This window comes from Necator americanus, chromosome IV, assembly GCF_031761385.1.
Source record: "Necator americanus strain Aroian chromosome IV, whole genome shotgun sequence".
NCBI lineage: Eukaryota > Metazoa > Nematoda > Chromadorea > Rhabditida > Ancylostomatidae > Necator > Necator americanus.
In genome coordinates, this window is record NC_087374.1 from 2,214,664 (window position 1) to 2,231,377 (window position 16,714).

General features: G+C 40.8%; 2 protein-coding genes across 4 annotated transcripts; one reads left to right on the plus strand and one right to left on the minus strand.

The window, feature by feature from the left end:
- Window positions 1–2,506: 2,506 nt before the first annotated feature.
- Window positions 2,507–7,576, plus strand: RB195_000191 (uncharacterized protein; the record flags this gene model as incomplete). Of its 2 annotated transcripts, none has more annotated exons than XM_064196385.1 (5): window positions 2,507–2,597; window positions 5,967–6,082; window positions 6,150–6,230; window positions 7,252–7,320; window positions 7,502–7,576. In XM_064196385.1, the coding sequence occupies 5 exons, from the start codon at window positions 2,507–2,509 to the stop codon at window positions 7,574–7,576; spliced, it is 432 nt and encodes a 143-aa protein (XP_064052265.1). The 2 variants fall into 2 exon arrangements, with proteins under 2 accessions (XP_064052265.1, XP_064052266.1); XM_064196384.1 differs by lacking the exon at window positions 2,507–2,597 and adding an exon at window positions 5,207–5,252.
- A 1,888-nt stretch (window positions 7,577–9,464) lies between these two features.
- On the minus strand, window positions 9,465–16,340 carry RB195_000192 (uncharacterized protein; the record flags this gene model as incomplete). 2 transcript variants are annotated; one of them, XM_064196387.1, is made up of 5 exons in its annotated part: window positions 9,465–9,603; window positions 12,086–12,213; window positions 13,846–13,899; window positions 14,893–15,030; window positions 16,299–16,340. In XM_064196387.1, the coding sequence occupies 5 exons, from the start codon at window positions 16,338–16,340 to the stop codon at window positions 9,465–9,467; spliced, it is 501 nt and encodes a 166-aa protein (XP_064052267.1). The 2 variants fall into 2 exon arrangements, with proteins under 2 accessions (XP_064052267.1, XP_064052268.1); XM_064196386.1 differs by lacking the exon at window positions 13,846–13,899 and adding an exon at window positions 14,668–14,803 and having other exon boundaries at window positions 14,867–15,026; window positions 16,295–16,340.
- Between the last annotated feature and the right edge of the window lie 374 nt (window positions 16,341–16,714).

A 16,714-nucleotide genomic window follows, 5' to 3' on the forward strand; every position in this document is an offset into this window, starting at 1 on the left:
TGCGTATACAATGACTTGCGAGGCTAGCCGATCTGCCAAGTCAGTGTTTTTATCCTCCCTGACAAGTCTGGTACCAATTTGTCGACCCCGGAGAGATGAAAGGCTTGGTGAGCACTAGGGCAGATTCGAAGCTTTCTGTTCTGAAACGTTCTGAAATGCAAATGGACCAGAAAATGACAGTGTTGACGATCTGAACATGTAACACGCATTTTTGTATTATGAGCGGCCATTGAAGATCTGATGATGCAACCTAGAGAAGTTATACAGAAAAGACCCTTCTTTCTACAAGGTCGTTGCTGTTTTCAACGTCAGAATTGACCCCAGAAGAACGTCTGAAGAACTTCACATTGAGACCCACGATCTACAGTGGAACGAGCAAGTGAAGAGGCCTACCGTACTTATCGAGCTTATCATGACGAGAAAAACGGTCTTTGGGAACTTGCAATTTCAGGTGACCTTCTCTATGGGCTGGACCTGCGTATCGGCTAGTGGAACTCGCTATGAAAAAGTAGACCACATTATGTTATCGCAGTAAAAGATTTCTCTGAGGAGTCTCGCTCTTGTGCCACTGTTTCACACAGGATCTGACCACCATTTTCGTTCATGAAGATTTAAAAAAAAGAGAAAAAATCCGCAAAGTTCTCTCCCAGTTCTTCATTTTAACAAATTAGATTGAAATCCCGTGTGTGCTTTCTTGAAGTCGGCTGACTAGGGACAGTTAGAGAAAAAATGGAATAAAAATCCAACTACCTCCGTATTTGTCAGTAACATCGAAACTCTCGTTCTTTTGGTTTTTTTTATTTTCCTTTAGATTTTATGACTGCTCTTATATGCATTAATATTTGTTCCTTCTCGGTACTGTAACATTTCTTCCAGGGCAACCGCTATTAAAAATATCAAAAATTGTTGTAAAAGAAAGATTGCTTCTTTCATAATATCCTCTGCACCATTGATTGACAAAATAAGCAAACAAACGAACTACCATTCTCACTGATTCTCATAATATCATCTGACAGCACCACTTTCAACAAGTTGTTTTTTTTCAGATTTTGAGAAAATGTTACCTGACCTCATGGAATGAAGAAAACAGCTATAACTGTGATGATTGTATCAAACTGATGAAGAGAAGTAGAGTGGTGAAAATGTCGAAGGAAAAATAAGGCAAGAAATTTCAAACATAGTTGACATCGCTGATAATGAAATCAATGAGAAACTCGCTGTCAACTTTCTCAAGACTGCGATTGTTTTGCAGTCGAATACCGTATGTGTAAATCATGCGCATGTGAAGCGTATAATTTTCTGACCAGATAGCAAGAAAAGACAAATAATTGGAATGTCTACACAATGAAAGCCTAACGGCAAAATATTTCAATTTATAACTATCACATTCAAGAACGAACAGTATATTTATGCTTCGATAATTGTCCACTGGGATCGACTTTATTGTTGGGATCTGTGGACTTGTACAAAGTTCTCACCAAAACTCCAGGAAGATGTTGTTTTGTTCATGTTTTTCTCACTCTCATAGATTCAAAATTTATCAGATCTTTAAAGTAAAAATAGTAAAAGAAGATAAAGTAATAAAATAAACAGATAGTGTTTTTTGCGCTCGAAATACCATTGCTTCAAGATTCAAAACTAAAAATAAACAGATAGTGCGCTTGAAATATCATTGTTTTTGGTGCAAAAAAAGGCCAATATAGTTCAGGGTTTCTCAGTCCCTCCTTTTTAATAAACTATGAAGTAGTACCAGCAAAACTGATCTGACTGTAGATACTGAGTATTAAAGGATTTTGCCTTTTGTAATTGAAATCTAACGAAAACGACCAGGTGTGACAGGCATGTGACCTAATGTGAAAAACGGTTGTGTATATAGTAGAGATGATTAATGAAATCATCTCTACTATATACACAACCGTCTTATAACAACCACTATTATTCCTGGAGTGGTAGTAATCTGGTCGAAATTGGCTGCCAAGAGAGTCAGTATGTTAAGAACAAAAAATATTGAAAAAGCGTAGGAGGACAACAGAACGCTATGCTTCACCAGAACAAAAAAAAAATGAAAATGGAAAATGAAAAGATGTTTCCCAGTCCTCAACAGTGTCCATGGAGTGGTCGTCGGTGAAGTAACCCGCTGAACCGGCAAGCGCTGTCAGCCTCTGAACTCGAACTATTCGTAGATCGACATATGCGGTTAACGAGGATCCAACAGCCGAGTGAGGGGTTGTGGTCTGTAACCAAAAGATGAGATGTGGAAAATCTGGTGGAGACGACGGAATTAGCGCAGAATTGCTGAAATATCTTACTTCGTCAGGGATTCGTGAGATGACAAAGATCATCCGCGCAATAAGGATAGACGGAAGGATACCTGACTCGTGGAGACACGCTATTGTAATTGTCCTCCAAAAGAAGTTATCCGTTGCGGATTCTAGGAACTATCGAGGAATCTCTTTGCTGCATATGGAATGGAATACGAGAGCGGAATAACGGATATGGAATAGCGATGAATGATTCTGTCCAAGCTCTCACAAAAGATCGAAGAAGGTTGGGCAGAACTTTATTTTCAAGGACTGCACTTCTCGGCGAGGAAGCGGGTAATCGCGTCAAGTCAGTAGGTCAATGAGGAAGAGCAATAACTGAAAATGGCATCGATTGTTTGTATACTCCGATCGTCACTGTTTTCTGGAGTCGATGTTTTGAGGAATCCATCAGCGTAGTTTTTCTTTTCCCACGTTCCCTTTCTTAGTAACTGATATTTACTCTATCTATCTATTTTAATTATATCCGTGCATTTATCGAAATGACAACAGAACAACACCTGGTACTTTGATGTTGACTTCCAGACCATCACCATCAAAAACAGCGGTTTTTCGTTTCTCCCACCAAATAATATATATTCACACACGTAGTTGCTTCAGCGATGCGAAATTAGTGGAACTGCGAGATCTTCAGTGAGATACTTCTAAAAACACATGTAAATTATTTTTCATGAGTTTTCAGAAACATTTCTGTGAATAATTTATCTAAAGAAGTGTTCTTTATGAATGCAACAGATAAAAGGTTTATTATTCTAGTAATCATACAAAATCAGAAAACATTCGTCAAATTATGTCACCTCACCAACGTCGGATTTCAATTTGATTTTAGTGCGGACACTCCCAAAACTTTTGGATCCACTGGTATCGGCAACAACATCTTCTTTTCCACTTTTTTGTAGCAACAAAGCAAGTATCAACGGTTTAATCCTTTTTACTCTGTTTTTGCCGCACGTGCGACACTGAAAACATGAAAACGTAAATTCTCTGTCGCCGCAGCGGCGACACGCTTGTTTCGTAAAGCGACTGGTTGATCAGTTACGTGGAGAATCCCGAGAAGATCGATCACATCCATTAACTTCATCCGAGACTATGCTCGACAAAAATACACATTCACATATTACGGAAAGAAAAGAAAAGAGACCGTATCGTATGTTTAAATCGGCAAGAAAAAGGAAAACGACGCGGAATAGCGAGTCTTGTGATGGATGATATAAATATCAGATGCAGTAATATTCGGTTCAAGCAGCGTGAAGGTGCATGCCGACTTTGTACCGGAACTAGTTGTAACCTACAGCAACAAATATAGACATATTGATCTCCGCGAGATCTTCAACGGGAACCACGGTGAACGAACAACATGTTGAACTCGTGGACCAATCAGCAGATATGCGCTAAAACCAGTTCGGGATTTAATTTTTCAACGAAGAGACTACGGTCGGCGGTCTGATCGCCAACTATGTCAGTTGTTTGTCTGCCTACTCACTATTCGACCCATAATGACGTGCGGAGATTCGGGCACCGCCGACGTGACAGATGATGAAGAAGCTCGGTTGCATGCCGTTATGACTCTGCTATGGACTTGCAGTTATGTATTCTGAGAGCTAAGAACAATGGCGTATTTCAGCTGGCTGAGGTACGGAAACAGGTCTTTCTGTTCTGCATACCATCACTTAGAGGCATCACCCCACGAATCTGAGGTGGTGCAGATTTTAGGTGGAGTATTCGTATACGGGATGGGAGACTGTGGAGAGGGGGGTGATTCGGTTCATTTCTTCCTAATTGCCATAAAAAACGGCCCGGAAGATGCGGCGCCGCACAAGACTGGCGCGCTCCAGTCGAACTCCCTGTACAAAATAGTGCGCCAAAACGCCTGAAGCCGTATCTTCCGGGCCGTTTTTTACGGCAATTAGGAAGAAATGGACGGAATCATCCCCCTCTCCATAGTCTCCCATCCCGTATACGAATACTACACCTGAAATCCGTACCACCTCAGATTCGTGGGGTGATGCTTTTAACGCTATACCATATTGTTATCTCAGTGAATTGTAGGGAAACTTACGACTATAACATTAACGTCACGTCTTTCGAAAGCCATCAACTACGGTGGTTCTGTTATTGTAGCTGATGTCATAAGTTCGGAGCATATCTAAACTCATGTAAGTTGGAACACTTAGTTTCTCGTTGAAAAAAGTTCAGAATATCACACCTATCCGGAAACAGGCCTTGCTTTCAGAAATGAAGTTTAAGAAGTTCATGTATAAGCGCTGCTGAATCCTATGATCGCGTGAGCACTTACGGATAAAACGGTGGCGACCACGAATAGTCGTCGCACGGCTGGTGGCTGCTTGCATCCCGAGAGAGGATTTGAAGGAGAGCCACAGTACATGTGCCCGTGTGCACAAGGTCCCCGCAGGCACAGTGGGACGCAGAACGGAGATCGCAAATCTTTGACTGCACTGTATTTGTAATTTGGTCAAACATTTGCGGTGTCGTGCCAACGTCTTCATGGTTGGATCTTCGCTTACTTCCACACACGTACTTGAAGCCAACCACTAACTTTCTGTAACGGTACCACCAGTTTTCAGCTGCACCTGTGAGTGGTCGAGAACGTCTCTGGAGCGGCTTTTAGGAATTTTCGTTGAATGGTAGAGGTATGCTTAAAGAGGACATGTCCCACTACGTTGCATTTGTGAACTGTGGCTAACAATTAACATGCTGCATTTTCCTACATAAAAGGAGACACTTGTTTCCATTGAACAGCCAGGATCCCCTAATTTTTTTTGGAAATTAGGTTTTCCTTTGCAATTAAATGTGTTTCACAGAGGTCACCCGTACACGATAAGCTTTACCTCAGTCCAGAGGAGACGATACTCTTTTCCAATGTCATGAAAATGTTAGAAGTGTCGGAGAACAAAAGAGTTTTGACACCAGGTGTGTAGCAATGAGGCTTATTTTTCGGAACGATCGTTATTCATAATGTATTCAATTACCGAATCATCGCGTTGTTCATGGTGGAGTTCGGTCTTGTTGGCTGTAGTATCGCTTGTGTTAGTTTTCGATGTGAACATGTAAGTGTTTTCTTCAAGAAAATTGCGTGATGTGCTTGTGAAAATATCATTCATAGGTATCCGGATACAGCAGTGTGGTTTTCAGAATACTCTCCGTTAGATAGAATGTGCTTAATACAGCTTCATCTCCATTTTTGAAAGCAGCCTAAGAGTCAAAAGTGTAGTTTGTACATGATCCTCCCATTTTAGGTGTATCTTCAACTTTTTCGCAACTATGCTTTGACAGGAAGAAAAGAAATTCGGAAAAGCAAAACTCGTAGACTCGTGTACTGGCCTTGTATTATCTTTTCTGAATCAGCGAAGACCATAGTTCCACTGTTCGGCATACATATCAAATTGTTTTGGTTTCTTCTTGCCATTATCCCGATGCTTTAGCATCCATCTTCAGTGCCACTTCTCAGGGAATTTTGATCTTTCAAAATTGTCAAATGTGAATCATAGCTCATATGTTGACATACAGACGAACTGTGGCTGCGTATGAATTGAATTGAATTTGAAGGTTATGTTAGTCTATTCTAACTACTTCTTTTATATTTTTTGTATATCTGTCATTTTGTGTACATCATTACATCTCTAGTAGTCTACTGCGAAAGTCCCGAATCTCACTATGTGGCAGCTGGTGTGAAAATTCAAACTCAGATTGAGCCTCGGTTCTTTGTTGGTATGAATCGTGTGCTGACCAATATGAAAAAGGTCGTGTGGTCTGTGTTGATTTTTGTTCTGTGTTTTGGATCTAGAGAAGCGTTATTCCTTTATTTAGGCTTTGATAATAATGAGTCCGACCATTCCAGACGGCTTGAATACGGCAAGTCACAGAAGTGCGGACTCGGTGCTTATTTCGGTATGTTTGGATTGCTCTTCGTCGAAAACGATGATAGGAAGAACCTTTCTTTGCGAAAACTAACTTCTCCGGTCATGATGTTTGTGTCTCCCCAATAAGTGTTCTAGGCACTCCCTGGCTACCATATACAGGTACCAAATACTAGAAACTGTTGGTATTTAGCGCCGCTTCAACGATATGGAGCATCGCACACGACTTCTGTGTAGAAACGCTGTTATCTCGTGAAAAAAAAACTGCGAGTGAGGTGATTCCGAATGTAGAAAGGGAGAGGAAATTTCTGTAGTAGACTTCATGGCACTGGTATAGAGACCGACGAAGTCTTGCAAAAAATTGTAAGAACGTTCTGATTCAAAACATACCTATTACTTTCTCAAATAACGCTCTTCCCGAGTTTTGAATAAATTTTGTCTCTTTTGGAAATGGAAGTAATTCGTTGTGTAAATTATAAAAAAAATTGTCAGAGTTCGAAATTACCGGGAAAATCAAAAAAGATGGTGTAAACAACGATTTTCTTTTATTTTTGAATTTCTGTTTCTTTTTTTTTGAAATGGTGCAAAAATCATTCGCACTGTTCCAGTCTTGGGCGTAGAGACACCCACGATTGTGTCTGCTGGAAGGACTTTCGCTATCTTCTTTCTACGGGGAGGGGTGGAGGCGGTCGTTAGGTCCCCGCAGCCGAATAAGTGGCTGCAGAAGAGGCTGTCAGTAGACCAGAGCAGGCATATGTTAGTCCATCTATGATCACTAAGCCACCCCCACTCATCACCACGTCACTGAGGTCATCTGCCGTGTTTGTATTGCAATTAAGTGAGAGAGTTGACTTCTAGGAAGGTTCAAAGAACGAAAAGGTATCCAACGTAGAAAGTGAAAAAAGACGTAGGAAATGAAAATGCTAACAATGAAGAAAGAACGTAGAAGATTTGTACGCGTGCATGCAAGCAATACGAGAGATAACGTGCTCCCGCGCGGCTGCGGATACCTAACGATACGCATCCTTTATGAAGTGCATTACCCTGTTCAGATGTCGACATCAACGACAATGTTCGTTGAACGAAAGATGAATGAACTGAAGGCAAAAAACAATGAAGAGGTCATGCTTAATTCAAAAAAAGGAAGAAAAATGAGGGACTTTGCTACTTCCAGGAATATTTTGTTTTTTTTTCTGTCCATTTCTTGAAATATTTTGAAGTAGACTGCTAGTTCATGACTTTATTTACACATTCAGAGGTAATGTTTATCATTTGGAAATTGTTCTCTCTGTGCATTTATAGGTGTACCAATCTGAATGTCTGGCTGAAGCCGGACATCAGACTTTCTGCGATTTTAGCTTTGCTCCCCTTCGCTGATCAATGGAAGTTCATAGTAGTGACATTTTCTGTAAAATCAGAATTCCCTTTCTCTAGCAACGTTTTTTCCTTTCTTTTTTACTATAAATAAAGGCAAAAGATTTCATAGTCTTCTTTCTAACACGTCAGCTTTACATTTTGAGAATATTCGAACTTTAGCTTCAAACGCTCCTTCGGTTTCTATATCATATAGGCACAATTCTAAAGCATTACTCGAAGTATAGGTGTTCTTCCGTTTTTTCGGTGTTTCCACTTTTTGAAGAAGGCATGGCACCAAGTTGAGGCAAACGTGCAAGAAAATGGATACGTGAAGAATTATAGAGGTGTAATGCAACACGTGCAGTGGCCATGAATATGGAATGGTTGCAACGTCTAATTTACCTTTCGCGACAACTGTACGAAGTTATTGCGCACCGATATGACGCCGTGGGACACGTCACACCCCATTTCAAAGCTATCTGGCGCCTGTGGACCAATTTGACGCCGGTGGACTCGTCGCACCCGCTTCTGTAGGTATCTGGCACCGATGGACTCGTCGCACCCTCTTCTATGGGTATCTGGCGCTTGTGGAGCAATCTGACGCTGGTGGACCCGTCACACCCGCTTCTATAGGAATCTGACGCCGGTGGACACACACATACACACACACACACGCACATACACACATGTACATACACCTACACATACACCTACACATACACATACACAAACAGATGCACATGCACATGCACACATACACATACACATATACATGCCTATATACGTATATATATACACACACACACACACGTGACAGAATAAGCCCGTTGTTATGTATCATGATATTTCACTTATGTCTTCTTTTGTTTTTTTTTGTTTACGGTAAACATCTTTGTTTATGTTGCACCTTGTATAATTCATACACATATCCAGGATTGAAGAATATCTCAAGATTTGGTGTTAAATAATGTTCTAATAACGAAGTTCATCCAATGCTTGTAGTCGGATCAGACGATTCTGCAATCGGATGACAGATGCAACTGCTCATATGATCTATTGGTGAAAAGCAGTAACCGTGGACAACGTAAGAGTTGAAATGCCTCTTGAATACGATGTCTTTAAAGGTGTTTTGTGAATATTTTGGTAGTTTCGGTCTAATTGTATTGGCAGAAATTTAAAAATTAGTACTAATTGCTTGGTTCTGCGATCAGCGAATCAGAACTCCCCTATATGGATAACTGCAGAAATCTGGATTCTCGGCAAGTTAGCTGAAAGCGAGTAGATGAACTAGCAATCTATTAACTAAGTTTACGGTCAATGTGAAGCGTGTGATGGGACTTTCCCATCGGGTGTCGTACAGCTAAGGTGTCATAGGCAACAATCAACGTGATTAAGAGGTCGAAGCAGGTCTTTTTTGTAGAGCGAGGTATGTTTTATGAAATGGTGTATAACAATGTGCCAGTACTTCCATCTATTACCCTTAATTTTGATTGTTCTCCTTAAAAGCCACAATTGCTGCTACTTTAAATGGGTCCGCAGCAGAAAGTACCGTATCCCTCGTGCTTCTTTTGTCTGCACTTAATGAGTTCGATTGGCTTTCCTATGTTTTTTTAGAAATTAGAAATACCATCAAAAAGCAGTCGAATTTTTTGGAACAATCGTAGCATGCTGAAGAACATTTATAAATACATCAAATTCATCGCACAGAGACAGAAGAAGATCATGATTCGCATTTATTGTGCACCAATAAACTTTTGGACACCTTTATCAAGTAAAAAATGAGTATCACGCATTCGTATCAAGAAATATCTCGAGAAATTCGCTTCATTTCGTATTTAATCAAGTTTGATCTTTCAATTTTATCGTTCCGGCTACTAACGGTTTTGATTTCTCTTTTTCAATAGAAAATTCAATGATGCCTCGTCGGGAACTTCGAAATAACTTCCGTTGTTAATTGAAAACCAGATATTTCTGAACGTCGAGCTATTTTTCTCCATAACTTCCGGATAGGTTGTTGGAACTCCTTTTGAAGCGCGATAATACAATATCTAAAAAAGAAACTACTGTATATAAATGATTCGATAGATATCGTTTAAATGCCAGAAGTGTCACTGAAATTCGGATGAGGATGTAAAACCAAAGAAGAAAGTTGAAGGCAGAACTGAAATTGCGCAGCAAAAATAATTTAGAAGAGGAACAATTCAAAGTTTTTTTGCTTTCAGAGCAGCCGAAAACCACTCAGACGTGCGTTGCAAGAACTGTTAAATAGGGATCCATGGAACTACACATCGGTTCAAAGATATAACGCTTCAGTATGTTCTAAACATGATTCTCCTGATGGGAATTTTAGAAGAGATTTTAGATGATGTTTTCTATCCGCTAGTGAGTATGTAGGGCTCAGGGCATAGCTTGACCCACTCACTTTTTGGCAACGTAGTAAACAGGCGAAAAAGTAGTATCGAACTGATCAATTTATCCGACGAAACAACTGACTACACTCATTGGAGTGACTGAAACCGCGTAAGGTGAACTACGGATAAAACAAAACGGTAAACATGTCCTCACATTCGTGTTGGTAATGAAATTCACTTTACGCTTTTTAAATTAAATTAGTTGTATTAAAAAAAAACAAAACAATTTTTTAATTCGTCAATCACACGAGTATAAAAAGCTGATTCCTGAAGTGAATTGATCAGCGTGGCGCTCTTGATCCTCCTGTTTTCTACGCGCAGCGGAATGTTTCGGGCCTTCGCTGTGGTGCTTGCAAACTAAGCCATGGACCCTAATAATAGTCGAGAGAACTGAACATCTGGAATTTCAACGAACGGTGCCTTCAAGAGCAGCGAAACTGTCAGACAAAGTTGGCCAACATCAACAAAAGACAAAGAGAACAAAGATTCATAAAGTTTTTTTTACGAATAGATCTTTTTTTTCGCAGGCCAGCCGAATACTTGCTAGACAACGTTCGAGAATCTGGGGAAATCTCTAATTGTAGGTAACGGACTGGATGTACTTTTCTTCTTGTCGCGGATAAATTCATTTTGTGAAGATCCGTAAGTCTTTTTATCAAACGCACATTCCCAGACAACGTTCACACTGAAGCTCCAAAGCGCTCTTGTTGTCCAAAATTCCTGAATTCTTGTGCGAGTTTGCGCGTAATACCTGTGGTAACTGGAAACAACCTCCCTAGTACTGTTGTGCGTTAAATTACACAACTTTTCAGACTCCGGAAAATACAATTCCGGCAATTCATTATTGATCCACGTAGATGCCTTCGACTTCGATGCCTAATGATGTAGCTGTCGGTGAGGCAATCCTCGGTTTATCAATAAACCACAAGTGGTGAACAGGCTGGCTTTTGTTTTGGTCCAGTTACAACTGTCCAGGTGTCCAGGTTATTCCCAGAAGGGTGAATGAAATGTGGCTGTGGCGCTTGAAGCGATTACCCTTTCTGGAATTCAAAGCAGCTTTCGGCTCTACTTCTCATTAACGCACGTAGAGACATTCGAGGAAGGTTCATTCGCTTAGTCGAGAACAGGAATAGAAGACCAGTTGCTATTGTTCGAACAACACGCAAATGCACTTCGTTCAAAGTGAAAATTGAAGTAAGACGAAGGATGTTCTAGGACTGTTCTTGTTCAACTTTTTCATCGATGAGTTCATGAGAATTACAGTTGGGCAGTGTTCTGACTTGTTGATGTCATTTTAACACCATTTGTACGTAACTTAATAGACCCCGGATACTGCGGTGATGTAATAATATTCGGATCAAACACTTCATGTAACATGTCGTCGACCTTGTTTCGAAATTAGCCGCATTCTACGGTTTACGATTTTGACATAAATAAATAAATGTAAATAAAAGAAACCGGTAGGGAGAATGAAAGCGGCTGTGGATACCGAGCGAGCATTAGCATTCAACTATTCAACGAAGTGCCTGGTCGACATCGTCAACAAGTCACGCTACTAGCTACTATTTTCTCCAAACTGGTGTGCCGGTCAGAGATTTTGGCAGCGACTGTGATTTAGAAACTCGTCTGTATGGAAAGAAAACTGCCTGATTTGCTAACGGTGTGCCATAACAAAAAACTTTATGCAGAAGTGAATAAACGAGGAGAACATCAACGTCTTGAGTCACCCTGTGAAATATTCGCAGCAAAAGATCTTCACCTTCTTCGTCATATCACAAGGAGGCCATCAGATAGCCTTGTCTAAAATGCCTAGAGATTGTTCTCAAATGGGAAAAGTCTAGTTGATGAACGTGAAAGAAAGTCCTGGGCAGAAGTAGTGAGAGAAGATTTGGAGAAACGTGGAATCAGCAATCAGTTCAAGCAAGAAGTAGGGTTTCACAGAACACGGAACAAACTCGAATGGACAAATTCTTTGCGAATTGTGGCAGGAGATCATACGGGACCTCGAATATGTTCAAACAAAGCTCAGCTCTTCAATGATGGGGATAGGAAGATAACGCCCGTTTGCCGTTTAATATAAGTGATTAGGCCAATGTTAAGAATACTTAAGAATACTCACGGTGTCGCACCGAGCCATAGTTGCCAACCTATCACTGTTAAAAAGAACTTGATAGTATCATCATCCAAATAGTCGGCGATGCAAAATAACCCAAGCATTGATAAATAGAGAGCGGAATTGATTGTGGCCTGAAACAGATCCCTTTAGAAATGTTCATACTTTTATCGTAGTAGACGTAGTAGTTCGAATAAGAAGTCAGAGTACGCGGAAAAGGATAGAAAATGAAGAATGAAGACTCTCTGCCGTTTGACGGCAGCGTATCACGAAACTGACAACTTACTTGAGTTAATAAGCGGGCTGATATCGTCTGGCACGACGGGCCGCATCTCTTCCATGTCACGCCTAACATTACGCCCTACCTGCTGCTTGAACTTCCTACCCACGCTGGATATTCTCAGGTCCCCAGAACTCGTTGAACGAGGTGATCAGCCGCTCTACTCATCATATCTCCAAAGCAGGCGATTTTCTCTAGCTACTTTCGATGGCTGTGAAAGATGTTGATACTTTCCACGTGTCATCCGCCGATACTCCATAGCGACCATTTTGGCATACTCCAGCCCAAGAGTAGTCAAGCAGTCGTCTGAGTAGCTTCATTTCTGTGCAATGAAGCCTCTCCATCACATAGACGATGCTGTCCAAGTTAACGACGAGTTCGACCGGTTGTCCGTTCACTTTGTTTCCCATTTGAGAGCTCGAAGAGACTCATTTTGCACTAATCAAGATATAGGCGTAGTCTATAAGCTTCAGCTAGCTTCGATACAAGGTTGGCACCATGTCGAAGTTTCGAACTTTACATGAATATGACGACGGCATACTCGAGATCGGTCAAAGGACACCCTGATGGTTCTAAGGCGATGTCGACAGGACACTGGTCAACTGTACTTCGAATAACGTCATCGAAGACGAAGTTGAAAAGGAAGTATCCTACTACCGCCTCTTGTAGTAGTCCTGCTACCACTTCAAGCGGTGCTGTACGGGGTGTGGGGCAAGAGGTTCTCGCGAAAATCGGTCGCTGCTGACCTGCCTTCAGCGCGTAATTAAGGTTAGGGCTCCACCACATTGGCAGCACGTGGATCTCCCAACAAGAAAGCCAGTTTGCTGGTCGCGCATTGTTTCTTCGCAATCTCTAATAAGTCTGTTCAGGATAATTTGCTCCAAACTTCTTGTGGAGAGGAAATATGATAGTGTCTCTCCACGAGTCAGGTGTCCTTTTGTCGATCCATATTGGACGGGTGATCTTCGTCATCTCGCGAGGAAGATATTCTACCTTCTCTGCGGTAATTCCATCAGGTCCACTAGATTTTCCATTCTTCATTTTTTGGGTACAGAGATGGTGCAGAGATCATGATGATGGCAACCCGCAACGCACCTGTACTGCATTCTCTAGCTGTCCTACCGTCGTGACGATAGAGCTGAGTTTCGCGAAAATTCCAAAATCTCGAGGAGAAAATTTCTGGTGTGTACTGATGACAGCGGAAAGATACGTCTATTATTATCAGTATGTGCGCACCTGAAGGGACCGTTGAGAATGGGACTGCGGTTGGAAGTGACGTTTGTGGGGAGGAGTGGCTTTACCATCACTTGTAAAACACTCGAAAAAAAAACACGTATGTTCAGACTAAAGTTGGTCGATCGCTCGGAATTCAACTGATAGTTGCTCCACGTCTACAGTACTACCGGTATGACGATAGAGCTAAGCTTTGGAGAAATTCTGAGAACGTTGATGACAACTAACTTGTACTAGAGTATTATGAATATACCTGAATAAACCAAGGCTTTTCGCGTTTTGATTCTCTGGGAAAGTATATGCCTCTCTGAAAATAAGCTGTCGATCACGATTGTTGGCTATAGTGGCAATAGACAGCAACAAACAATTTTCAAGGATTACCAACCTCACTAGTGTTTTTTATTCGGGATAAAGAGAAGATGTCTAATGTTGTAATAAGAAGAGCAAAAATAGAATTAACTATCAAGGGAAGAATTCGGCTGCAAACGGTGCTGATGAATTGTTTAGATTGAACGTCAAATACAAAATGGCAATCCGCTGAAACGTGGTAAAAAGTTGCAAATATTCAGATGAACCTAATTTTATTATCCTTGCAGTTTCTGGTCACGTTCAACGTCAAAGTACATCATCCGAACCGCGCCATACAATATTTGTATTTCCTAACTCCTGCATATAAGTTCGTAGTAAACAGTTTCACTCTTGATTATCCAAGGTGTTTCAGAGAATAAAAAGAAATCAGCATTTGAACACTAGAGTTGCAGCAAAAAAGAACTCGTCTTATCGCGATCATATGAGATGGGCCTAATCTCATCTTCGTAATGTTTCTAGAATTCGTCCCTTGATTCGAGGATTTTTCTTGTAGTTTTTCGTACTATGAACTCAAAAATTATGCAGAAACGGTTTTAAGGATGAGTGCGGACGGACAATTACATCAAGTAGGATTGAGTTGGAAGATTTATCAAACAGATAATGGTGATCATCTCAACTCACACAGCATATAATCCAGCCTTACTAGCCATCCCGAAACCCAACAAATGATAATCATTATCACAGTCGTGCTCTTCGTAAACCAAACGTTATATTTTAGAGGATATAAGACAACAAGCAAACGATTGGCCGTCATTGCAATCGAGGTTTGGAAACTTGAATATTGCAGTCCTATGGCAAAATAGCCAACTGCAGGTCGATAACGTTGCGGAACCCACTCACCACTGAAACATGATCCCTAATGTTCATATATACATCTCTTTCTGAAAATAGTTTAATTAACGTACAATATCAATTCGGACGGAACCAGTACCATCATAACAATAAACAGCTCTAGTCCATCAGCCATGAGCTTTGATAGTATCAAACATCGAAACGGTGTGAATCTTCGACGATAGTAGAGAATTTGAAGAACTACCAATAGCAGTGGAACAAGACCAATGAAATCTACCTGGGAACACTCAAAATTATGATCGGTCTATTGCTTTTTCTCTTTTTCAGGGTTTAGACAATCAGTTTTCAGTTTATGCCCAATCACTTACTTAGATACTTAGCTGTAGAGTTGAGCAGATAGGCACGCAGCTCTTGCTTCATCATTGTGCCAGTACCTTCCCTGACTGGTACAAACCCTGCTCTCATCGTTTTGTTCAGTTCTTCCTCCAAGTTGTTCTCTCTATTCAAAGAACGTCCCATGTAGACATACCACGAAGGTTCACTATTTGGGAGCATTCAAGCTGTACTCTTCTTTTCTCGTAGTAGACAATCGTCGTGAGCTGTTTCTTCCTTTTATTTATTCGCAATCATGGTCTCTTCCCTGCTTCGTTTAACTCGAGCAAATTTTCCGTTTCATTGAGAACGATGTCGTTCTTTTTTTTTCGAAAAGCACCAAGAAAACGGAGGTTCGGGAAAAATCTTCCACGAACACGTATGCTCCATGTCCTACTCTTTATCGACTATGTGAAAGACTTCGACAGCGTAAATACGGCCAGGGGTGGTCGACCAAAGTATAGATGCGTCATATGTGAGGACATTATCCAATTACTACGATTGGTGCACCACTACGATGCAGCTTTTCCACCGCCCCTGAGGTAACGTTTATTCAGAAGATGTTATTTTTACGTCACTATCCTTTAACATCATTTCAACATTATTTGTTTTGATTCAATTTGTTCCACTACTAGTTTTTAAATTTTTCTAGTTCTCTAGAAAATAGGACTCACTGAAGAAATCGCGGTAATTTTTTTATACATGTAGCACAAAAGGTACATTAGGTGTTTGCAACACTCGTTTTCAATAAACGTTTCGTCTGATTAGCTGACCACACTCTAAGGCGGGTGGATGTTGATGTTCTGACTTTCATGGTTTTCGTTTCCCTCCGCGTGCGAAATTTCGAAGAGGCATCTCTCGAATTTCGGTGAGACCAAAGCACTATTTATTAACAATTACCCACGCACTCTCGGGAAAGGCTTCTATGGTGGAATGGGAGTTTATTTGTAGTCAAGTGAAGTAACATCCCATTGAAGGCAGTCATCACGAAATTGACGATGTTGGGATGTCTCCAGGAAAAGATAGGCTCAGAAGTATAGATTACCAAAGTAATTGCGACCAGTTCGCTTAGTCCCGTAAACTTCTCCCACAGGGACTGATGAGCGCTGTACACTTTAACTATTATTCTTCCTGGCAATGTATACAAGTTTTAGAATGCATAACGAAACCTACGACAATCATAAGAACTCCAGCGCAAGTAGAACTAATTTCCATTGCTGCGATTTTCCAGGGTGTATTCGAACTTGTCCCTTGGGAATCTGAAATATATACTATCTGTTTTTTTTTTTCAAAAGTAAATACGAAAGCTGAGATGTACCGCTCCTTCACCAGACGTTACAGGTCCTGTCTTCAGATATACTTTGCAATTAGAAGTTGAAAATATAATACAGCCCACCTGAGAGAAGTAGGTGGCGTCTGTAGCGTTAATTATCTGTGAAAAGGCAAGATACGAACAATTTAAAAAGCTTAACCTTATCGGCCCAAAAAAAAACATTACATTCAATATTTCAACTCAAGCAGCATAAACGTTGGTGAGAGGAGACGCTACGTGCATACAAACATGAAAAAATAAAAAAAGAGCAGAGGAC